The 25846-nt window shown below is 42.2% G+C and overlaps 1 protein-coding gene across 9 annotated transcripts in view; it reads right to left on the minus strand.

Moving 5' to 3' along the window:
- epha7 (eph receptor A7) overlaps nt 1–25846 on the minus strand; it is a 90191-nt gene that overhangs the window by 51106 nt on the left and 13239 nt on the right. For 8 of the 9 annotated variants that reach the window (XM_062437623.1, XM_062437619.1, XM_062437621.1 and 5 more), the window contains exons 2-3: nt 16367–16522; nt 6807–7142 (exon numbers count right to left, since the gene is read on the minus strand). In XM_062437623.1, coding sequence (XP_062293607.1) covers nt 6807–7142; nt 16367–16522 — 492 coding nt within the window. Of the gene's footprint in view, nt 1–4380; nt 4416–6757; nt 7143–16366; nt 16523–25846 lie in introns of all 9 variants that reach the window. The other variant, XM_062437616.1, reaches the window with a different exon arrangement.

Genomic DNA, 25846 nt, shown 5'->3' on the forward strand with positions numbered 1-25846 from the left:
GTCAATCACAAGCTTCAGTTCAACAAATCCCGTTCGGTTTTTCAACGAATTAGCAAAAGGACAAAGCATAATGCAACTGAACAACCACTTTAACCAATCATGCTCCTAGTCTTTATCTCCTGGTGTGTTTTGCCTGTTTGTTGGGGACTATTTTCAGCTGTGGATTAATACACATTTTTCTCACGGGAGCTTTTTTTTGGCAGCAGCGTATGTGGGATTGAGTTAAATTAAACTACAGTATGTCACCCTGTTTAAACAGAGTGACTCATTGATGTGTTTTTAATAGTTTTTGGATGACAGTGGAGCTCTATGACACAGACAATACTTGTTAGTAGATCATTGTTGGTCGGTGTTTTCACCACACACACTTCTTTAAGGACTCTGAATATCAAACATACAACTATTTGCAACCTCTAAGCTCATATTGGTAGAAGCCTACTTTTGACTATAGTCCTTTATGGATGTGTCTGCCTGTGTCCTTTTCCAAGGCAGTGAAACAGCCCGTTGCTCTGACAGGCTGCCTGCACCCAGAGAAAAGGACTGTCCAATGGCTGCAATAGGGACCAAGTGAAGGGGAAAGAGGCAACGCCAGCTTCTATGAGGGAGGGCTCATTCAAGCACGGTAGATTCGGGGGGATTTAGGGAGCTCGTCTGCCAGCAATAAAAGGCTGAAACAGGATACTTGGCGAGATTAATTACCTAGATAGGCCACGATAATGCCATTTAAATGGGAAAGTAATTAAAGTGCACCTTCCATGAAAATTATTCATTGCTGACGGATTGGGTGACAGACAAATCAGGAGGCATTTACAGAAAAGCTACAGGTTAAGTGCTCCGAGCTGCTGCTCTGAGACCACCACAGTTTTATTGCAGCTGTTGAATCTTACTGCTTTGCCCGAGCTCTCATCAAATTACGGCGAGCATGTGGAGCCGGGGAGGGGGGGGGGGGAGAGCGGAGTGGAGCGGAGGGGTAGGGGGGGGGGGAAGAATGGGCTCCAAGGTAACGTAAAACCGGGTGGACAAACACTACAAAGGAGGATCCGCTTAACTAGAAAATTACACTGGCTGGCACTGGTCAGCGGGGACTCCTCAGAATCAATCAATCCTTCTGTTTAAGGCCACCATGGCAGATTAGAACACAAAAAAAGGAGATAAATCAATGGTCTTATTGTTTCCTAAGTGTTACTTTCACAAACCCGCTGAACAATATCCATTTAGGCATGATAAGGTGTCAATAAGTGGCAATATAGATTACCGCTGAGGAGTGTCGGGGTATCAGTTTCTACCCCTTAACTTCCATTCATTCATTTTTTTATGATCATTGCCATCTTGCAGAGGTAAATAATGATCAAGCGGTACCATCTTCCTCTTTGAACTCCAGACAGTAAACTGCTGGAGGACACCGACATCGCAGACTTTGACTGAAGCAGCCAAAACAAAACGAGAATATTTGCGTCTCATGCAATGCAAAGGGGAGGGAGGCTTTTGCAGATCAAAGTAAAATGCTTAGCTTACATTCTTATGTGCCTCTCCTTTTTTTTCCTTTTTTTTTTCGTTTGCACAGAGAAGATTGCACTAAAGGGAATAGCCCGTTCTTCTCTTTGAATGTTTAAGTCGGTTGGGGGACTGTAACATCATCCTACATTCACACAGCATTGCACAACAAATGAAGTGGAGAATGACTAACAATAACCACACAAGATAACTTATTTTGCTGATTTTTTTGAAATTCCTCCAACGCAGAAACTGTTGAAGTTCAGTCTGATATGAAAAGTGAGTGATATCTCTGTCTTATCAGATGTTTTGGACTGACGGTCGAGGCATTCTGATATGATTTCTAGTGAATCTCTCTTTCAGATATGTGCGTCATTTATTGTATATTTTATTTTATTTGTTATAACTTCACCATTAAAAGTCAATTTTGAATTCCCCCCTAGGGTGATCAATAAAGTTTACCTTACCTTACCTTACCTTAGTTCTAAAGTCAAAGCCTAGGCTGATTCTACACTATATAAAAAACTATAAAAAGAAAAAGAAAAATACATAAAAGAAAAGGAGAGATAAAAGAAAATAAATAAAATATCCAAGCATTGAAATAAATTTAACTTTTAATTATCATGTATAATTCAAAAAGAAGTAGAGGAAGTCAGTAATTATATTATAAAACACTATGAATGAGACAACTTTAAATTATTGAGGAGATTTATGTCAGGTCAGTGTGTTTTTTCTATAACTGAATTATTGATAGATTGACTATTTTATTTGACAGTGATTATCTACTATGACTATTTTCAGGCAATTCTTTATTTTAGGACGCTTAGTGATTTTAAGATATTATTTATTATTGTAAGACAATTAGGATGCTGCTATATTGAATGCTGCTGAACTAAGTTTATTATTGTATTGTTTTGTAAAGTGCAATGACAATAAAGTATCTACTCGATTCTATTTAAAAAAATCTGCCCCTTCGAACAGCAGGGCTTCAAATTAAAATCAACATATAACCACACTAACAATCACATGTGCTTTCCTTCACTTAGATTGAAATGTTTACTGCCGGCAGTTGGATTAAATTATGAACAACAAACTTTAAATGCAGCTTGTATGCAAATAGCTTGTGCACTGTTAGATGTTATAAAACACCCATTTTATTAGCAAGCTCATTAGTGACCATCATGTTTATGACGGTTGTTAATTAAGGCTTTAATGGAGAAAAAAATGGTTTTAAAAACTCTGTTGCTGATGCAGCCTGTGAGAGGACAGAATACTCTCTTCTTCCATGAACTTGCCACTCTCCTCCAGCTGTGTCACCACTCCCTTTTAGGAAGCGGGTGTCAAATACCCCACACAAGCATTGCAATAACAGTCCTGTCCTGTCCTGGATAAAGTCGAAAGGAAAATTCACGTACGTCTGAATACTTTAACAGATGAAAAGAAGCTTTGTATCTTAAATTTGAAATGATGTCTATCCATGGCATTTCTAGGCAAACTTGCACTCTAAATCATGCATGCTGGCTAAGTCACCCCCCCCCCCCCCCCCCCCTTCTCACCACCTTAACTGGCCCGTGAAGCCTGTGAATGCTTCAGAGCAGAGTTCAACTATTGTAAAAGTTGCTATCTGACTGTAACAGGCTTTGTGCTGCTGGCTAATACAAGCAGTCAACATTTAAATCAATTTCCACAGGCTCTTCCTCTCACTCATTATATTGTTTATACCTCTTGCTGATCGCACCTAAGCTCCATTGCACTGGTCTCGAGCTGAATGTGAACACACAGCAGGTCTAAACACACACGCACGTGCGCGCACACACACACACACACTCTCACACACACACACACACACACACACACACACACTCTTGTAGCCTTTCCCCATAACCAATTTCAAATCCTATTTCTTTGCCCTTCTCCACAGTGATTTTTCTGGCTCAGAGATGTGAACACCCGCTTGAATAAATATTAATGGTTATTCTATGAGCAGTGCCCACTCACAAGAGTGTGTGCCGGAAGAACAAAGGCCTTGTTTACAAGTGCGCTTGAGGAAAGCTAAGGCGCGGAGTGCCTCCGAGGGCGGTTCTGTAGCGCTGTAGACTCACAATGGAGTGCTGATTGAAACACACTCTTAACTTCCAGCGTGCAGCGGCGGCGGCGGAGACAACGAAAAATCCTCGATGCGACCGGTTCCCATTCAAACCGCTGCGAGGACGGAGCTGGAGAAATCAAGCTTATGAACTCGCAGCCTCTACTTAAACTCATTTAAGACTGAGAGCTGAGAGGTAATTAGGTTTCTGGGAACAATAAGCACTCAGCACCTTGTGTAGCTCCAGCCTCGCTTCAGACATTTCCTTTGGTGTAATTAGGGGAGGTGTGAATTCCTCATCAGATGGATCACCATCTGCATTCACATACTGCAAGTTCAACCCCCCCTTCCTTCCAGTTCCCAGCTATGAGCCTATGTACATGCCTGATTATCATGCAGGAGGTGAAGATCGAGGGAGGCATGGAGGGGGTGAGACAGCTTCTCTTTTTTAAGGTTTTTTCACTGCTATGGGGCTCCAGCGCCTCACCACGCAAAGGTTAATCAATTCTGAATGATGAGCTATAAAAGCTTTAATAATGCAGCCGTTCTCTAATGAGTGGTCCTGCATGCTTGCTCAGGAAAGGCCGATTGTTTTAGGAAGCGCCGACGTCCCAATTACAAAGCGCTCAAGCAATCCCTAACAGCCCAGAGAGCACTGGACACAGTGAGGGTCCAGTGAGCAGGACAATGATCGCTAGCAGCACAGAGCTCATGTCTGCACAAGATGGGGAACGAGACAGTGTTCACTTGGATGTCAACGTCCATCTACGCTGCCTACTACCTTGCACTTTAGCCAAAACCTGCAACCTTACTGAGGTCACAGGATGTCAGGAACCTTTCCAGTATTTACTGTCGCTCTTCAAGTCTAGAAGCACAATTTTGCACTTTTCTCAGACTATCAAACGTTTATTTCTTCTGTAGAGCCACTAAACCTTATACAGGGGAAGATGGGATAGTTGGATGATTGAATCTCTCATTTTTTACATTGAAGACAACTGATCGGGTTTCTACCGACAGTCAGTGTTACTTTCTTTTAACCCTCCTGCTGTCCTCGGGTCAATTTTGGACAAAGGTTAGGAAGACAACGGGAGGGTTACCATGACTGCATTGTTTCCTGATCTTAATGAAGTATTTAATTTGACCTAAACAACTTGAGTTTTGTCAAGATCGTGTATGGTCATGGTATGATCACTTCTCACGATTTGATGAAACTTGACATCACTTGTCAAGTGATGGTAATTGAGCCATATCTGTGATAATGGAGCACTTAAAAGCTCTGTGAAAGTAATATGAGTAATATGGGTGGTACTTAAATGCGATGAGAGATGAGATTTTCTGTTATTTAGTCGGGCTAGTACCAGAACTAATCTGGCGCACTAGTTGGAAACATCCATCTAGGGTTAGATCCCTATTAGAACAACAGTGACACCTTATCAAGCAAGTTTATTCCTTTCAATGCAATCTTCTGTAATATCAGCCTTCATTGAAAGTTATTATTCTATTCCCAAGCTGTCCTACAAATGAACAGATGGAGTGGGTCGCCCTGCCCTGAAGAACTGCTAACCCTGAAGGAATGTGATTAGTCTGGGTTTCAAAGAGAGGTTTTAGTATTGCATCATGGTCATGTAGTATTGTTTCAGAGCCAATTACATCCTGATACCATGTGATACTCAGGGTAAATCAAAGGATCAATCCACAAAATCCCATATTGAATCATCAACTTGTCAGCTGCAATGATAATCATGATCTTGGCCGAGCGTACCCTTCCAAACCAGCTAATGGCTGAATATGCCATCGGGGGTTAACTGAGTAATTGTCTGTTGTGCCATGCCACATGCCACGTGTAATTATGAGTGACACTAAAAGAGCACGAGTTAATTGTTTGTTTTTTTTCTCCCTCGCTTTTTCCTGCAGGTCAACCTGCTTTCCGCGTCCTCGTGTCCTTGGCCAGACAACCCCTCGGTACATTCCAGCTTGTGTCTCTGTCCAGATCGAGCCCAACGAAATACATCATCCCCAACACTGTATCCCACACACAGCTGAGCCTCTTCCTTTCTATCTGTGCTTCCCACAGACGTACTCATCTAGTATACTGAGGTGTTGATTGTACAAGCGACCATTTTGTTCTAATATTACTCATTTTTGGTGGTAAAACACAGTATATTTAAACTTTGAAGCAAAAAAGCAACTTTACATAACACCATAATACTGTCAGTGACTAAGCTATTACTGTATGATGATGGTGTAAGAAGGCAGCAGGACATGACTGGCCTTCACATGGAAGAGGACAGGTGTAATTAGCCTGAGGTTATAATAAAACATTCAGAAAAGGCTTCAGTGCTCTCTCGTTGTAGCCGGGCTTCTTTTAATCACCATAGTCAGTGCACTCTTTCGGGCCAACTGTGTTTCATGGATGCTCGAGCGTGAAAGAGGAATCTTGTTGGGTGGATCCATAGAAATAATGAATAAAAAAGGCCTCGGAGTTTGTCACTGCAAAAAATACAGCATTTTAATTACGACGGATTCCCCAGAGACCCGAGCTGCAAATACAGTACTGGCTCTTAAGGTGCCACTGGGAGTCTGCATCACTGTTAAGCTAATAATGTTTGCCACTGTGTTGCTGATATACACATTAAATGAATCTGGGTATATTACGCATACTGGAAATATTATGGATCATATCAAACTATGGTCATTAATGCTAATGGGGAATCATTACCATGGTCTGCATGTGAGAGGTTTTTAAAATTAAACTGTCAATTGCCATGTTCCTTATTGCTTAATGCAATCTCAGCTGGAGCATATGATGAGCTCGATGTCACTATATATCATACCCTGCTCATTGGGCATAGACTGGTGTGAACCAAACACACTTTAAAGATATGGTTCTACGCTCCAGAAAAACATCCATGGCTTTCTTTCCAAGAGTGAGACGAGAAGATCAATACCTCACATCAGTGCCTTCGGTATGAAGCTTGATGCAGGATTTTAGTAGCCTAGCTTTGCATAAAGGTCGGGGGCAGGAAGCTAATTCTTAACGAGCAGAAGGCAGAAGACAGAAGAAGGCAAATAAGCCAATTTCCCTAAATGTTTTGTTATTCTTTCAAACTGAAATCTTGCACATATCAAGAAAAACGACCTAAATCAACTTCAAATCAACTGGAGCTCCCACGCCACAGAAGCCCAACATTATCAATTATTAATACTTTCATGCAGGGGTGCTTACCTGCTTGACCAGTGGCGATGCTGACGGCGGCAAACAGCCTCTGCGTGCGGCTCAGGTCCGACACACCGTTGACAGCCTCCACCTCAAATGTGTAGTTGGCGTGGGCGAGCAGGTCCATGATGGTCACATAAGTTTCCACTAATCCTGACTGTGAGGGAGAGTATCCCACATTAGGCCCACATGACACACACTCTTCAGGTTCCCAGCTGCAGCGCCGGCATATAACCCTGTAGGTGACGTCGTTCCGGCCGCCAGTGTCTGCCGGCGGGCCCCACTCCAGGCTAACGGAGGTCTGGTTGATGTTGTAGACCAGGTTCTGTGGCGCCGAGGGAGGTCCTGTCAGAGGTGGACACAGAGGAAGCCAGAATTAAATAACTGAGTGCCAAGGAAAGTGACAGCCAAGAGCGTGCATTGACTGGATCTGTGCTTTCACTGTTCTTTGAGGGAACAGAAAAAAAAATCCCACTATGGGACATGCCAGCTCCAGCCCTAGAGCCAAACACTGACACTCAATTATAATAAGACTCAGACCCAGAAAAAAATGGTACAGGTACACTGAAAGGAAGTCAGCTCTGGCAGGCGCCAAGGTCAGTGTTAGAAGCCTGTGAAATCAAAGAGTGGAGCCCAGAGTTTCAACGGGAGAATAATTTCATTGTCAGAGTTCATGCAACACAGTTTTATGTCACTGTTTTTTATGAATTGTCATTAAAGAGGGAGTGTACCCATCTAACCCCACACTTCACTTCCATCTCATTGCACCGTCACCACTCTACACACTGTAAAACCTACTAATTAAATTGTTTATGAGACAGTGCGAGAGGTTTCTTCTGTTTCAAGTCAAGTCCACATACAGAACCTTTGCCAAGTTATAATGACTTTCAGTTTTAAAATGATGAGTTGACTAAATGTTCATTTGATTGCGCACTTAACTCATCCATTAACTTTAGAAACATTGTTATCTGTTTAGAATATACTTCTCAGCGTGCATTTTATTTGGAATACAATTCTTTTGAGATATTTGTCCTTTAATACATCTGATTAGTCAGCATAGTGAATGAGGGATTAGATCTGCTTCACTTTTGAAAAATACAACTAGAAATGAAGCCTGACTACAAACTGTTGTCAACATAACAAAACAGATGATGGCTGAATTTTCAAAGATTCTCAGATATATATCATTAAAGGGTGATAGGTAAGTTGGCCTGAACATTTGATAGAATATGATCAAAATGTCTGAATGCTGATTTTTGATTTTTTTTAATAAAAACAGTTCAAATTTGTATATTTGCATATATAAAAATGTGTATCAGATGCACAAAAATAAAATAAAAAAGATTTCAATGTTGTATACTGTGGGTCATATTAAGAAATGTCTGGCTAAAACAAATGTGTGTAGAGTGTTTTTACAGCTTTCAAATGTGAAAATGGGTCAAATTTGACCGTGAACAGTATTGTAAGGGTTGAGTAGACCTCCACAACAAAATATGACATGGCTTGTTTGACTCATAATGGCTAATATGTATTGCCTGTTATTACATTGAGCAGAAAGGACACAACAGCATCATTCATTTGGAGCTGTTGTTGGCCGCCTGATGAATACATGTCATATATCTACGCTCCTTTAAGCTTTGTTTTGGTCTCCACCAGCTCCTGATGCTCTGCTATGTTCACAGCTGGTCTTTAATTGTATCTGCCTGCTGTTTGGTGGCTGAGAAGTTAGAATACAATCAGTTTATTGGAGCTTTTTTGTTGATGATATCTAACTGCTGGAAATTAGGTTGATGAGAGCTGAGAGACTCAATATAAATATGTAGGCCTGAAATCCAAAAGAATGGTCTAAAACTGTAAGGTAGCTTGGTGGCACATACCATACAATGAAATAACTGAACGCCTGTTTTTTTTACAGTGTGCTCATGCATGCAAATATAGCTGGTGATTCATCCAGATGGACGACGGGCTTTGTTTACAAAGCGATTGTTAACGGCATGAAATGTGCAGCTGCTATGGAAATGACCGAGACACGGTCAGACAGTCAGACAAATGCTGAGCGTGGAATCACAAGCCACAAACAGTCCCCCTCTCTAAGTCTTCCCTGTTCTCCCAAAATATACCACTATCCCAGCTGGAGAGAGTGGCTGTAGTGGCTGTTCCTCTCCAAAGGTATATCATGTAGACAGTGGGACACTAAAAGTTAATGTCTCCAGAAAAAAAAAGACATAAAGTTTGGCTCACCCGTACAATTTATGAACAAGATTTAAACCTGGATTATCACCACTCTGTAGCTGCCATATACAGTTTCACTTGACATACAACTACCTCCACTGCATCAAAAGTGCACAGGACCACAGACCATTTCCCTATGAACGTTCGCGCAACGGCAAAGAGATTATCTCATCTCGTAAAACAATAAATAACAAATTGCTGCTTTCATCTTTCAAATTCCAGGCTGGCTTTTACAGCCCAGATGCTGATATAAATAACTTCCCCTAACAGCAGTAAAGATTATATGACTTCTTTCTTTGTTTATGAATGTGTTAAGAACATCTTCATTTTGGTTCACCGGCAGATTGAAATCATCTCTGTTTGCTCAGGAAATGCTCTTTGAGGAAATCTTAGGGAGGGACCTCTAAAACTCATTACATTTGTCACATTAACTAACAAAATAGGTCGTGCATACCGTATGTAAGAGCCACAATATTCAGGCTCATTAATACAGCACTTAGTTGTTTTTCGCTGTTCCACCCATTAGAACTAAGGGGCTCAACGGAGACATCCATATTCATGATTATCGGGTAAGATAAGAGACAGACTGTGGACTGTGGAAGATGAAAGAGCCTGCTGTGGCAGGTGAAGTGGAGAGGAGTGACTGCTGATAGCGCCACTCGACTTCAGCCTCGGCGTTGACACTCGACCCACGCTCTCAATCTTCCTTGCGGACAAAAAGGGGAAGGTGTGCCTCGAAAACATACGCACTTATTCACACGCGCGCACACACAGCCTCAACCTCGGGGATCTTTTTATCCTAGCATTTCCATGACCACGGTAAGCATTGATAACATCTCCCTCCTGCCCCGTGCCGCTCTTATTTGGGGTCTCAGGTGCGACAGATGAAACGCGCGATTTCTCCGCAACAGCAACTGAAAAGGAAATGAGATTAGACTGACCCCAGATCTGTGTGACCTTTTGTCTTTTGTCTTGTTATTGAGATGAACAGTACGCTCCGAGCTGTGCTTTTTTTCTCCTCTAAAGGCCTCGGGTAGTCAGACCGTGGAACTGAAACTCCCCCTTTTTTTTTTTCTTTTTCCTAAAAGCAGAATCATTTTTGGAACTTCCCAAAACAGGATTTTCAACCTCTCGTTACTTCACACGACGACGTCCGCTGCTTTTTATGTGTACACAATGCCACATGTGCAACACCACAGATGGGTTTTTTTTTTGCTTTTTTTTTTTCGAGGAGAGGCTGTCTGGAAGAGTTTTTCGGGAGCATTGGGAGGAGAAGCAGCTAGGAGAAGACTTCGAATGGTCTTTTTCAGAAAACATATAAACACTTTCTGTCAGTCGTCGTGGTCAGATGACACATCGTACTTCACTTGAAGAAGACCAAACCCCTCCGGTCCTCTGTCTTTCTTCTCATACCTTGGCGTCTCTTTGTTTCTTGCATATATGATCTGTCTGGACCGGAGCAATATGAAACTCTCCTGCTGGCTCCTACTTCACCTGCAGCACAGATTTGCGCCGCATCCTGAGCCCCTCTCTCTCTCCTCCGTCTGTCTGTCTGCTCATCCTCACAGCTCAAGGGCTTGTTGCTCTCCCTCTTCTTTCTGCTTCTACTTCTTCTTCTTCTTCTTCTTTTTCCCTTTTTTTCCTGTCTCTCACTCCCCCCCCCCCACCCCACCCCTCTCACTCTGTCTTATCTTTTCGTGTTCTCTCTTCTCTCACCCCTCCTCCCAGTCAAGTTTCATTTCACGGATTAGCCTGCCAAAAGCCCCCACAGCCTGAAATGTCTCAATCACTCGCTCGCTTCCCTCCAACGCTGCCGCTGTGACCGAGCGCGGGGTTAGCGTATGTGAGGGTGTTTTCTTTTTTTTATATGTATAAATATGAAGTATGTGTGCGTGCGCCGTTTATGTTTCCCGTTAAATCATTTGCATGCTAACACGGCGGAGATTTTAAGGCAGAACCTGTGATTTTGTGGAACAAGCAAAGCGCTGCCATGTGTAAAAGCGGTGAGAGAAAAAAAAAAGAAAAAAAAAAGGGGTGCTTCTGATGCACCGAAGTATCCATCCAATAATCTACCATATAGAAAAACACAGTATGGTAGCTGGTAGTTTTTAGGTCATGTTTCAAAGCCCATCTCGACTCTGTGCAGAGTTGTGAGACCTGAGTAAATCCGAGCTTAAGAGAGAAAAATCCGGCGCTTATCGGCCTTGAGAGGTGCTCGGGGGCTGCCTTAACCCTCCACAGCCTATTAGTTGGCCGTGCTCTAATTGGGGAGCTGTGGGAAGAGGGGCGGCAGGGGTGAGCGGTATTCAAATCGCCCATGAGGTAATCCTCACTCTACAAATGTGTGTTGTGACCCCGTGACCCAGCCTCTAATGATGGGGGCTGCGGCAAAAAACCCTGTACGAGGGAAGCCATGCAGAAGAAGAAGATGAAGAAGAGCTCGGAGAGGAGGATTTTTTTTTTTTTTTTTTTTTTGTAGCTGAAGGGCCTCCGACTGCTTCTGCTGCTGCTGCTGTTGTTGTAATATCCCAAAATTTCAATACTACTTCAGTGCTGCCACGCTGAATTCAATATTGGATTTGCTACTTGCAGGAAATGTGCGCTGCAAGCTGAGATTCCATTTCAGTCTCATCTCCGGAGAGAGAACGATGGCACGCGGACATGAAAAGAAAAGTGAAGGAAAGAATCATTAAGGCTGCGTTTGAGCAATAAACGCTGAGTTTTCACGCATAGCAAACGACTAAAAATATGCAAAGAAATGAAGCTCTGATGCCAAAAAAGCAGTGCCTCCCTTGTCATGTCTGTAAAACAGTACGTCTTGGAACAATGACAGAAGCCCTTGTTGTTGGTCTTTACACAAACTCTGTTATCTTGTAAGTGGTGAGTTAACTAGCTGCAACACACATTTACATGAACTCACCATCAAGACAGGGACAGAAGAGAGTGTTCATGTATATCATCCTTGCAAATTATCTAGCTGCAATCTACATTTGCATGGACAGAATTTTCATGTATCACATCCATGTAATTAATAACAGATTTGGTCACTGTGGTCATGTGTTGTACAGTTTCCCAGCATAAATCTAACAGGACAACTGTGGTTCATTACAACTTTGGTATAGATAACAGATGGGTAGATGGGATGAATTACCAGCTGGGTAAAGTAAGCAAAAGCCCAGTGGCCCCAGACCATTGAAGGCCCCAAAAAAAGCCTTAAATCAACAATGTCAGCAAGCCTTTTTTGTCAGTAACGTAATAATTGAAACAATGTTTGGTTCACTGAAGCGCCACTTTTTACCTATACCATACTTCCTACCCTGTTATATCAGCTGATATTATATGTAAAAAGATACATATTCTTCAATTTTATCCACATTAACTTGGAGAAACCAGGGGTGGAATTGGGGGCCCACTGCTCATTATAGCCCTGGGCCCTCCTGCTGGGTTAATCCAGCCCTGACCACAGTAATTACTGAGATCTGGGATCTCACAGTGACATGGCTACAATGGAGTCTGACAATAAACAATCAGGCAGGTTGTAAACAAGCCAACAATTTAGAGAATTTTAACAATTTACTCGAAGGTAAAACTGAAAGTGATTGTTGGTAAAATACCCTCATTTGACAGGAGAACACAATGAGAGAAAATAGAGTGAATCTGGGTCTGAGCTTCACCGGAATTTAGATTTTGAACAGAATACTGGTTCCAATAGAGCGGCTTCATTCTATCAGAGTACCCTAGCAACTCCAGGCAGGGTGGACCCTTCTAATCTGATGGACGTCAACTTGTTGAGGTGGCACATTTTTAAGGGAGGGGCGAGGGGGGGGGCTGGGAGGAGGACACAACTGCTCATGACTGCCCTTTTCAGCCCTGAGCTTGCACCAGCGCTGCTCACAGCTGTTGCATGATTGATGCCCACTCCCCAACCTGTCAACAGCTCCAGTCAGTGCCCTGCCTCGAGAGAAAATGCCTCCCCGCAGCCGTCCCCGTATATCTCATTTTCTCCCAACTTTGCATATGAATGGCTCCGACAAACATTCGACAAACAAAAGCATTTCTTCTCTTTCCGCCCCCTCTCAACACATAGCACGCGGGGAAACAATGTATCTGGAGCTATGTTTTTTTTTTTGGAACTTCTTCCCCTCATCTTTATTCAACGTGGATTTGGCTTTTCATGTCCCCACATTACATCTTCATCTCATTTTCCTCCTCAAATCCTCATAGACACATTCTTAATCTCTGTGTGCCAGAGATCCATCTCACTGTTTTGCTAAGGCCCACGATATGGTAGCTTTACAAACCCCTATTTAAAAAAATCTGTCAATCAAGCTATTTGTTCAGGCAGTGCAAATTCATTTTCAATTACTATTCACTCCTGGCCTGGATAAGACTTGAAAAAAAGGGAAATCACAGTGACTATTGGTCACACTGACTTAATCCAGCGATGAATGAGGAAATGCACGTACAGGAAGCTGTACTGGGCGAATGTAGAGGAGGGCGAAGCTATTCATAGAAGTTAAAAATACATATTTACATATAATGGTATGGGGTCATCAAGAGTAGACCTGAAGTTAATGAAAATGAATAATGGAAAGTGTGCATTAGGCAACTTCAGTAATTACTGCGCTACTTGGCCAAGGTGATTACCCAGAAGGGAACAGCCAGAGGACACTGCAAAGAAGTGGCAACTTTCTCTTTCTTTACCGCCGCATGTGTGTCCTGCCCTTGATCAGCGGGATACGTTAGAGTGAAGCGTTAACATCCGATTAGGATGGTTGGAGAAGTGAGTAATGGACCTGTCTTTTAGAACAAGATCTGTATGGTTGCCCCCCCCCCCCCCCCTCTCACCCCCACCGACTGCGCTTACGCGGAGAGATTGGTGATTTGTGGTCTTTGGCCGGCCTCAGATTTGCTTAGACTGAGCCGTGTCCTTGTTTGTGTCAGACGGTTCTGGGAACGAGAGTTAAAAAGATGAATACGGGAATAGGAAGACTAGAACATTGCTCTCTGTTTCGCTTCATGAGGCGTTCGTTCAACATCAGGATGTTCCACACATCCTGAAACCATTTAACAGAACTAGCTCTATTTTCTTGTGGCCTCTTCACTAAGTAAGAACTATACAATGTCAGTTTTGCTGAACATGATAATGATTATATGATAAAAGCATTTTCTGAGAGCATGAAGCTTACCATGAGCATGTCTTATATACCAATTCATTGATTGGTTGTCAACTATTAAGTTAGCCACTAACTATTCTGATATCTGATTAACTGTTTAGAGTCATTTTTAAGAAGAAATGTCCACATTCTCAGATTCCAGCTTCTCATATGTAATATGTTCTAGTTTATTTCCTCTTCTATGATGGTAAACTGAATATCTTTGAACTGTTTAAGGACATTTGAGGCTTCATCTGGCACTTTAGCAAAACAGCGATCGACATTTTTCACCATTTTCTGACATTTTGTACAAACAACTAATCAATTACTCTAGTAAATAATCAACAGCTTGTTAAAAAAAAAAAACTAAGCATAAGTTGCAGCCATGGATGAAACCATTAAAATGTTTAAATATTTCTAACATTAGCAACCATGAGTTAGCAGTCATACCAGACAAAGTAAGGATGTAGCAAGAAATCTCCCAGGCAGGCTGTTTTATTCCTTACTAATTTAACTTTTCATTTCTATGAAGAAAGTTTGTAAAGTGACAACATCTGTCTAAAAAATTACAAATGTTAACAATGCCTTCGAGCTATTTCAGAGCGCCCTGTGGAAGATTCTTACAAACAAGCAAAGTTTGTGTTCCTGGGAGCATTTCTTCCACATTTGTCAAGCACATGGAGAGAAACAGCCAGATGAAATGCAAAATAGAAGTCTGAGGTTTTAATGATAGATAATGTTTATGGGACCTCATTGCTCAGTCTTTCTTATGCATACAATCTTTATTTTTTATTTTTTTTCTCCCAACCCCCCCCCGTCTTCTTTCCTGATCATTTATTTCCACTTGTATAATAATGCTACATTGTTCCAAAAGATTGGATTTAAATAATCTAATAAAAGATGCAAACTTGTAGCAAATAATGTATGACTGACGCAAACACCGGGGGCAACATAAACACACCTGTGTACTGACGCTATGTCGAAATAAATGGGAAGAGCGTTCGGGAGCAGGCGGGGAGAGAGATGCAGCTCGACGTGCTGCTTTAACAACACTCATAAAAGACAAAGAATTGTTTCTCATATTAAATTTACAACATTAAATCCAAACTCCAATCCCTATAATCCTCTATTTGATTCTCTGATTTAATGCATAGACGAGCCAATGTGGTGCAATAAAATTCTACTATTTGAATAATATCTTAACAGTAGTCTCTCTCTGTGTCACACACACACACACAAACACACACACACACACACACACACACTAGAGATTTTGACTTGGCCTACTTTGGCAGGGAAAAAAGCAGCTCCACTCAAGATGCAAACCAGCCATGCTGATTTCCCGCATATGTGTTTGTGTTTGTGTTTGAATCAAGTGAAAATGGTACAAAATAAATTACCACAATCTAAATTGTTAATTTGCCCGTCTCCTTCTTAACAGATGTGTCAACAAAAAAAAGGGAGAAAAAAAGAGAAAAAAGAATGACATGAGTGCGTTTCCAGCAGCCTGAAGAAGCCCGTGGGCCTATCCAGGAGTCTTGTGATAGATTATCAGTGAGAATGAAGGCGCACAGATAAGGTGCACAGATTATGTTTAGGGGTGCTGTTTACCTCAAGAGATAAAGCAGAGTGCTAACATTGTCGCGGCGGGGTATGTCACTCCCCCTGTGCACAGTAGCTGACGGCAACAGAGAGAGGAGAAAAAGAAAGAAAAACTCCTGAAATGAACGTGTTAGAGAATGGATTTAGAAGCGAAAATGAGCCCCACCCTTCAGACTGAATCCCCCCCGGCCTGTGTAAATAAGCCATCAATGGCTGTCACATAACTGTTACACTGGCCAGGACAAATGAAGAGGCGGGGGTGCTCGCCTGTGCTGCCGCCGCTGACTGTAATTGCAATCTTTCAGACGGGAAATGGCAAATTGCTCCTCTCATCATTAGCAACCAGCTAAGACACAAAACAGACACGCAAGCCTGCAAACATAATTATAATGACATACTGGGAGGCAGAGGAACTGCTATGGAACACATCTGGGGCTTTCATGAGGCCACTATAGTCTGACTGAGCAGGTCTGGTGTGTGTGTGTGTGTGTTTTTTTCTTTTCGTGCGGCTGTTTAAATTCAGATCCCGGCGAGCGATTTGGGCCGTGTTTACCTAGCAACCGGCGTGGCAGAACTTACTTGTGCAGGCCACAGACGGAGGGTCAGAGAGTGCTCGGTAGTAGCCGTCCTCGCAGTTGCAGCGCCAGGAGCCCTCGCGGTCGTTAAAGCTGTGCACCGGGCAGCGAGAGCACTGAAGGTCCTGGGAGGAGGACTTGTAGAAACCACGACCGCACGCTGTGGAAGGAAATAAAAAAGAAGAAGAAAAAAAAAAAAAGGTTGAGGTTGAGGGAGAGAGAGAGGAAGACAAAGACAGAAACGCTAACCACTAAACTAGTACAGAATCAAGTGGGAATGTCATGTCGTATACCAGCTGCCCTCACATTTCTGCATAGTAAGATCATAAGTTAATTACAGAACTCAACATTTTTACAATTTTCACTGTCTTATTTTGACAAATGAAGAAAAAGATGATGATTAGAGCATTTTTTTTGGTTGTGATCAAATGCTTCAGTGTCTATTTGCGACCACTTCTTACAGATTGCACGTCTATGAGTGGGGAACTGTTCCAACGGCGATTTTACTGTCAAAACATCTCAAATAGCTTCATTTGAATAACCGTTGAGGCCAGAAAATCAAAAAAAAAATCTAAATTTAGAGAAAACTTGCCCTTAAAAGAAGTCTCAATTATCTTGCAACCCTTAAGATTGATCTTTCTGCAGTGACATGTTATTTTAGGGAGTTGTCCTTATCTGTATGAAGGGTTTAAGGGTTAGGGTTAGTATGCTGTACAGACTGTAAAGCCCCCTGAGGCAAATTTGGAATTTGTGATATTGAAACCATACAAATAAAATTGACTTGTATTGAAAGCTGTCAAGTATGGAAAAGTCTCCCTATTCTATATTTCACACTGTATTTTATTTGGGACTGCTTGAGTCAAAACATTACATTTTGAGAAGTTTTTGTTAAATGGATCACTGGGTGTTTCATGGAAAAGCATGTTAACATTTAAACTTCCTACTTGAAAAATGTGTAATTTTGTTATATGGATAAAAACTCCCGTCATGATAAGGTTTCATTAGCAAAGTGGGCAGTTTCCCTGTGGCCCCAGACTCCCTTAAATGTCCAGGTTTACCATGTGTTAACTGGTTAATGAAGTCAGACTGGTATAAGATTTCCGAGGCCAATATTAGACTCAATGTAATTCACTTAAATATAAAGATTTTTGATGAGAATCCCTTAAAATGTTTGTCTATTTTTATATCGACCAACTCCACAATGCCTCAATACCTGTTGCATTTCCTTCTGTCAGAGGAAAATGTTAACAGAAAACAGAAAAGGTACTATTCAGAATATACTTCTAATAATACCAAGTTAAGACTAAATTAGTATTCCAGCACTCCAGTAATGAAGAAAGAAAGGGGGGTCAGTGGTGGCCCATCCTTGCACCTGGCCCTCTCAACAGCTTAATACGGCCATGCTAAAATACCAACCCTAACCAGAAATTCAACCTGGAATTCACACAGTGTTTTTTTATTTAGTAAAGCCGAGCAGAGCCAGGTTCACACAGGATTATATTCACTGATGATCTCAGCAGTTACAGCATATCAGTGGATGTCTGTAGGTTATATTAGTCCTGTGCAAACACCGTCTGAAAGAGTCTTCACCTGAATTCACAACACGAGGAGGGCATGACAGAACAAACCACGATGCAGCCAGTAACCGAATGAACCTGCCCCCCTCAGGCTTCATCAAGTAGGCCCGTGCCACAAAATTCTCATGTTGAAGCGTTCCCCAACGGATAAACTACAACATCTCACTTTGAGAGGCAAATAACACGGGCTATTTTGATTCTGGTGAAACCTCAGGTCAGTGAAGGGGTCTGACTTGTTTATAGTGCATCTTATCACTGAGAGGAAACATTCTCCAGTCGAGTAGAGATAAGTCTAGCACAAGCACGTGAATCATTTCAACATTTTACCTTTGACGAAATGAGTAAACAAACCTTAAACTGATCTGACTAATCAGGAAGGCATCCTCGTTGCCTGCGTGGCAAGATAGTAAATTTAATTACGCTCTTAAACCCGACTAATTCAACCACCCACCATTTTTCTAAAATTACAAGTCCCCCAAATGAGCCACGATAACGAGTCATGACTAAGACGGGAAGGAAACGGCAAAGAAAAAACACCCGCTGTGAATCACATGCAATGTTTAAATACTAGTAAGGAGTAAAATGTCTATTCCGGGTCGGGCTCATTTTAGCCTCCAAATCAGCTAATCCACGCCTCAAAACAGAGCTGAGCTCGGTGAATAACTGCAATGTAGGTCACGTGATTTCTTAACCCTCACATATTGTTCATAATCTGACTCATAATTAGTCTCTACAGCAATTCACATTCATAAAGTCATCATCAGTCATTAATAATTGTTGTTAATCCTTCTGTTTGGTTAATCTTATGGGGGAAAAAAGACATTCACAATCACTATATTATGGTTCAGGAGAACATTTTATAGACTATGATGAATACAACATGTTTAAATGTTGATTTTTAATTTTTTTTTAATAAACACGGGTTAAACTTGTACATATGCATATATAAAAATGTGTATCAGCTACACAACAATGAAAAAATGATGGATTTTGTTTCCATTTTTGTATACTGTGCATCACATTAGGAAATGTCCAGCTAAAATAAATGTGTATAGGGTTTTTTTACAGCTCTCAAATGTAAAAATGGGTCAAATTTGACCCTAGACAGTATGTAAAGGGTTAAATAATCTGCAGGAAATCTATAGTTCCAAATAGCTCTGCATACAAACTATTAAATTATACTAAAATGCATTTTTCATGAGCCACTGTGAGGGAATGAGCAGTGATTTTCATACTGGGTCCACACCCAATTTTGAAATCTTAGTTCTGCTCTGCTATTTTTTTATTTTCTCCTTCTTTTTTCAGCCAAGGGGATTTAAAAATATTGGCCACCACCTCTTGTGACAGGGCCGGAATAAGAAGGATAGAGGGATCAGAGTTTTTGCAGTTTTAACGCTTCCACAGCGGCGTGAAGAGGAGGCCAAGGCGCAGGGTATCCCCATTTCAGCTACATGAAAGCCCTGTCATTCTCCATTTATCGCACTGCCACAGCCTTGTGAAACAAGACCTTATTTTATTTCCCAAAAGAGGAAAAAAAAAAAGACATGATTTTATCTCTAATCTTTCTTTACCTTTTCGAGCCAGTAATTGAAAACAGAGCCACGAGGCAGGCTCGCGAGCCGAGCTTGTGGGTCTCGAAATGCTGACCGGGCGAAACGTACACACGGAGTCGACAAGTGCTTACTCATCATATTTAGCAGCTTGGAGTGTATGTAGAGTTTTCTGATGAGCGATAACATTGGACAAACAGCGAAGTAAAACCCCCTCGTCCAGTTGCTGGTATCTGATACCGCTGTGTGTATACCCCCCACCCCCCCATCAATGGATGTTGATAATGACACTGAAGTGCTTTCTCCAGCAGGTTAAAGATGGGGCCAGATCAAGTTGAAGACGCTGCTTTCTCCCACCATGCCGGCCCTGTTTAATCATTCTGATAAGCCGACGCGTCTGTTTGCCTTTGGGTTTCTGAGAGCTCGTACTGCTGGGTGGCCGGTGTGTGTGGAGGGGGAAAGCCCGGCGGGGACCAGAGCTGTCCCCTACAGTGAGCTCCACTCCAAGCGGATGAAGGGATCCACAGGACAGATTATGAAATGTATAAGGCCTGGGAGGGGAGGGTTTTGGGAAGTAAACACACCCTTTTAAAGGAAAATTCTAGCTCAATGCATATTATTTTTGTAGTTTTGACTGTGATTTCTACTGATTATGATTATGCTTCTTCTCCTCCAACACTGATTTCAATACCAAAACTCACAGTACCAGCTGAGCACCACTAATGCCCTAATTTATAAAACTGTAATAGGAGACATTTACACACCGTCTTTTTTTAGGCAAGTAAAATATTTAAATTATATTTAAAGGGAAAAGCTTTCTCAGCACATACACATGATCCTGCAACTGCTGAACAAAGTAGCACTCAGCAGCTGCTAAAATGTCATCATTAGTAGCCTACGATGCGATACCACGTCTCCTTTTCTAGGCTGTCAAACATGAAAAGGAAAGACAACAATTGTCTCAACCTAGTTCTAGAAGAAAGTTTATGAAGTACATGTGGAGTTAGTTTTACATGTACGTGGCAGGGATCATGCAGGTGCAGTCACAGAGCAGGTAACATCAGCTAATCATGAGTGTCACTGTTAACAGTTAAAGCCTGTCACTGACTTTAGATTAAAATGTCATTGGCTTTGTATCAGCAGGAGCTTTACATATCATTGTATACCAGTGGCAGCAAATGAACAGGCAAGGACAGAAAAACCAAGTAATCTCCGCTTGTATCGAACCCGTCCGATCAGTCTATGTTCTCATAATCGATGGGCAAGCTTCCAGAAACCAGACCTCTGTTGTAATGAACCGGACTCGTCCTTCGACTCGAGCTCGCGAGCAAAACACGCTTCATTTTCCTTGCTTTTGTTATTTTTTTTTCTCCCCCCCCCCGGTGACAGATGTGTTTATCAGCGCGTCCGACTGGGTTAGGCACCTGGAAATGTTTACAGAATCAACAAAGCGGCAAATGAGGCCTCAAAATCAAATGCCTGTATGACACGGGCGACTAAGTGTTTCTGCAGCTCTCCCCCCCACACACACACCCCCACCCACCCCCCCCCACCCCCCAACTACTGCCAGCGCATTGATTGACAAGTACAAACACAGCCCAGCATTCCTGCCCCAGCAGCGGCGGCTGCAGCAGCGGCAGCGGCAGCGGCAGCAGAGGTGGTGGTGGTGGTGGTGGTGCATGCTCACTCACTGACTCACTGCTGGCTGCTCCCTCGTCCTGCCACCAGATGCTGAAGAGTCACTGTTAAACGTTGACACCGAGATGGGTGATAGTGAGTGAGAGGTTCTTTGTCTAATGTCCTCGCAGCAACACTTCTCTTGTGAGTGGAAATATCCTCTAAGCAATTACACTACATCTGCTCACACAGTAGCTTTTCTTACCTGACAACATGACTGACACCTTACTGGCAAAACACTGACACACAAACATGTTAAAACACTGTACTAAACCCGAGACCCTTCGCAACTTACGCTGACTCTGACAAGAGGACTTACACCACAACGTGTAATTACATTGGTAAAGACGAAGTGTACAAGAGTGACTCCTTGAAAAAAAAAAAGATGTAAGCCTGGTCTTCTTCTGGCTTAGATAAAGGCCCACTAATAGCTTGCGCTTGTTGACACGGGCCCGCTAAAAAAGCTCGGCGGCAGACACAACAGCCGGCTTATTTACGACACTGAGAAATTAGTCAGTCCCAAGAGAGGCGGGTTTGAGGTTAAGCAGAAAGAGAGAGAGAGAGAGAGAGAGAGAAAAAAAGAAATTCTTACATTCCAACCAGCTCCCCGGCAAGCTACAGAACCAGCATCTGTAATTTCCCTTCCAGTGGTCAAGCATTTTCATTCAGTGATGTGTGGTGGGGGGACAAGCTGCAGTCAGCAATTTTATACACAGAGAGGAAGAGGAGCCTGAGAAAGGATAGGTCCTGAGAGCAGTGGGATAGAGATAATCAAATGCTCCTGTGACTATGGTGTTTCAATCGCAGCCCACAGAGTAAAACAAAGTCTCCTTATCTTAAGCAGGCACGCATACACACACACAAGAAAAGAAAAAAAAGAGGGGGGGAAACGGATTTCTGTATTTTCGTAAGATCTCGGTTTATTTCTTTTTCCTCCGAGCTGAGCTTCTTAACATTCTTGAATTACATCCAATTTCTCTCACGCTCTGGCAGTGTCATGACACTCTGGGTGAGGGACAGACAGGGAGGAGGAGAGCGGCAGTGACTCCTTATACGACCGTCTGACATATCCCTTCCCGGCCAAAATAGAAAATGATTATTTCCCCTGTCTGGGGGTGAGGCCACGGCTCTTAATGGGTTTTTTTTCTTGAGTTAATCTTGCGCCTTTGTTGACAGATCGGATTCCAAATTTGCCCTTTGGTGTCCTACGCAGTTTTCTAGTCTTCTATGAATTCACAGACGCTGGTTCTTCAATCTTATTGAAACTCTTTGAGTACCAATTGAAATGTGTCCTCAGCATCGAGTCGGACAATGAATGTGACAAAAGTTTAGTTCAGATTCATACCTTGTGACCGATGTAGACATGCAGATGACAATATTTCATGTGTATCCTCGTGCCTACGCAGGTGCAGAAAGTATCATTTGAGCTTTAGATATAAAAAAGTAAGTAGAGCCCTCACCATCCACAGATGATCTGTGTTTCACTACGTTTCTTCATAAGAAGCATGTTCTTATATTCAGTTAGATATGCTGAAAATCTGAATAAAGGTACTCTATCAGATTGGGTAGGCTGTTGAAATCACCGGTGCCCGTCTTCAACACCTTCCCTGGCCACGCCCTCTAAGTCAGTCATTCATTCATTCACAGAGAGAGAGAGAGAGAGAGAGAAAGAGATAGAGAGAGAGATTTGGATTTCTTAATTCTGCTTTTGTGCAACAGCCCTCAGGTACAGTGTAAAGCAACCTTTCCCACCTTAAAAAGACAGACGTGCTTTCGTCCAATCAGCAATGATCCTTGTCATAGCAGGTACCTACCCTTTCCGTTAGGAGTTAATGTCGTTGTGTTTTCCTTTTTGTCCTTAGGGCCACCGTAGGACCAAACTCAGGTATCACAACGGCAAGAACATTTCAAACAACATCTAACCTAGAATTCACAGAAACTGGAAGTTGACCTCCTTGCTTGCTTCCAGACTACAAATCCAGTTAAGGTCACTGTCCTGACCAGGTACAACAGGATGACGCTATAATACAGTTTCAGTTCTATGCAGTTCTGTAGTTTTCTATAAATTCACTGCAGCTGGTTCTTTGATCTTATTGAAACTTTTTGAGTACCGACTGAAATGTGTCTGTCGCATTAAGCATCAAAACTGACCAAGAGTGCTTAGCTGGAATCTGACATTGAATCAATCAAGAAGGTCTGTTCAGGTTCATACCTTGTGACCCATGTACACCTGCAGAAGACAATATCTGTGGCATATGTATCCTATAATTTGAGCTCTAGATATCAAAAAGTAATCAGTTTGGTATTGGGACCAAAACGGTATCACAACAGCAAGAAAATTCCAAACAATATCTAATCTTAGAATTCACAGAAACTGGAGGTCACCTTCTTTACTTGCTTGCTTCCAACCTACAAATCTAGTTAAGGTCACTGTCCTGACGCCACGGTACCTTTTCAGTTTCTATGCAGTTTTATCGTTTTCTATGTATTCACTGCAGCTTGTTCTTCAATCGTATTGAAACTTTTTGAGTACCAACTGAAATGTGACTGTCATATTAAGCAAAGAACAAAGAATGCTTAGTCGGAATCTGACTAAGAAAGGTTTGTTCAGATTTATACCTTGTGACTCATGTAGACCTGCAGAAGACAATTTTTGTGGCATATGTATCATCCTATAATTGGAGCTTTAGATATCAAACAGTGAATTCACAGAAACTAGAAGTGGACTTCTTTGTTTGCTTGCTTCCAACCTACAAATCCAGTGCTACAGGGTGACGCCATAGCACCAGTATCTAGTTTTCTATGTACTCATTAGGGCTGTTTACTGAATCCCAAACCTTTTTTGAGTACAGACCTACATCTGTGACGTAGTATCAAGAATCAAAAATCTGAACAAGAATGGTCCATGTGTCACAGTCCACATAGACATATATTTTGAGCTACATGCACATGTCAGCAAAGAGGCAACTAATACAAACCCTCATTGACATGAACAGATGTTCAAACTTACTTTTGTGGACTGCTGTGTCTATGTGGATGCAGAAAATATGATCTATGCTTTAGGTGTCCGAAATTAAAGCATCCAGAAAATATTGTTTCAGTATTGGTATAAAAGAAACTGTGTTGTATTGGTCCTGAAGGCCTTTAGAAGCTGGAAAACAACCTTCATTGCTTGCTTACAGACCATAGACACAATCAAGATTACTATCCTTATTACAACTCAGCACGGGGGCGAGGAACCGGTCCAAGCAGGGCAGCTGGTATATTGAGTTTCTCCCCATTTGTCTCAATATTCCAGCGGACGGCTCTCGAAGTGAGCTGCAATGTGGGAATGTGGGAGATTCCCTCCGTTTTTTTGCAGACTGCGAGAGCCGGAGTGAGAATGACTAGTGTGGGCCTTTCTGTCTCAACGGTCCTAGCATGATGAGTCCTGTCAGGGCAGAGCCTCCCCCTTTCTCCGACTGCCCTCCCGTCCGGCCTGATTATGTGTTAAATCCGCCCGTGTGTCGGGATGGATGTGGAAAGAATGCGTGCTGAAGGGAACTGAGCGGGGCCGCGGAGACCCGGAGAGAGCAGCCTAGAGATAGCACCCCATTAGAGTGATAAAAGAGGCAGAGGGAGGAGAGCAGCCGACAGGACCAACATGCAGGCCCCCGCCGCTGATGAATGCCAGGTGGAACGGGTCAAGCGTGATAAAGGAAACAGTTTATTTTCTTATTTCAAAAAGACACCATTGCTCTCCGTAAAACGGTCGCCATGGCTGCTGCCGCTCTGATAGGGAAATGTCTTTATAAATATCAACTCTAAACACAGGCCTGGTGAGATGTAGAGCCTGTCACCTGTGGTTTACATTGAGTATGTTTCCTCCCACTGTCTTTTTCCTCTGTCTGCTTGATTCTGACATCCAGTGCTGTGTGGTCCTCCACACATATCTATGGATAGTGATCATTTTTCTACACAGCGTTTTTGCTGATATGAATTTTGGTAGGGACACAAAAACAGAGCTTTTTGGTGATGAATGACTCAGGGCACCAGATATCCAGGGGCAACAAAAGCTACTGCTTTACTGTGTGTCAGCTAGTTTGTGCTAATTTGGGAAGATGCACCACTAAAGCACAAGAATAATAGAGACCTTAAAGTGGCCCTTGTGTCAAAATCTTTTTTTAAACAGTTTATTTTTTCAGTTATATGTTCTACACTCACTGGCCTCTTTATTAGGTACGCCTGTGTAATCTAATTCAATCCAATACAACAGCTCTGCTATAAATTCTACGTTTACGAAGTTTATATATTTCCAGTTTTTGGTGATAATTCTACTTTTCTGTTACTGAGGTCATAGTGGGTGATGGTGGTGTATTTGGGTTCATTATCTTGAATGGTGTTCCTAATATTTTGTCTCCATCAACATATATAAGAGGGGCAAAATATTAGGAACATCATTCAATATAATGCACCTCAGTACAACCACCACTTAACATGACCTCAATAATAAACATAAAGTAGAATTATCTCTTTTTTGACAATGTTAACTTAAAAAAAGTAGAATTTATAGCAGAGCTGTTGTAATGGATTGAATTATATTGCACAGGTGCACCTAATAAAGTTGCCGGTGACTGTATATTAATACATTAAGTTAAATCAAATGATCATACAGTAACCCTGGGGCTGATAAGAATACCA

Source organism: Scomber scombrus, chromosome 17, assembly GCF_963691925.1.
Source record: "Scomber scombrus chromosome 17, fScoSco1.1, whole genome shotgun sequence".
Taxonomy (NCBI): domain Eukaryota; kingdom Metazoa; phylum Chordata; class Actinopteri; order Scombriformes; family Scombridae; genus Scomber; species Scomber scombrus.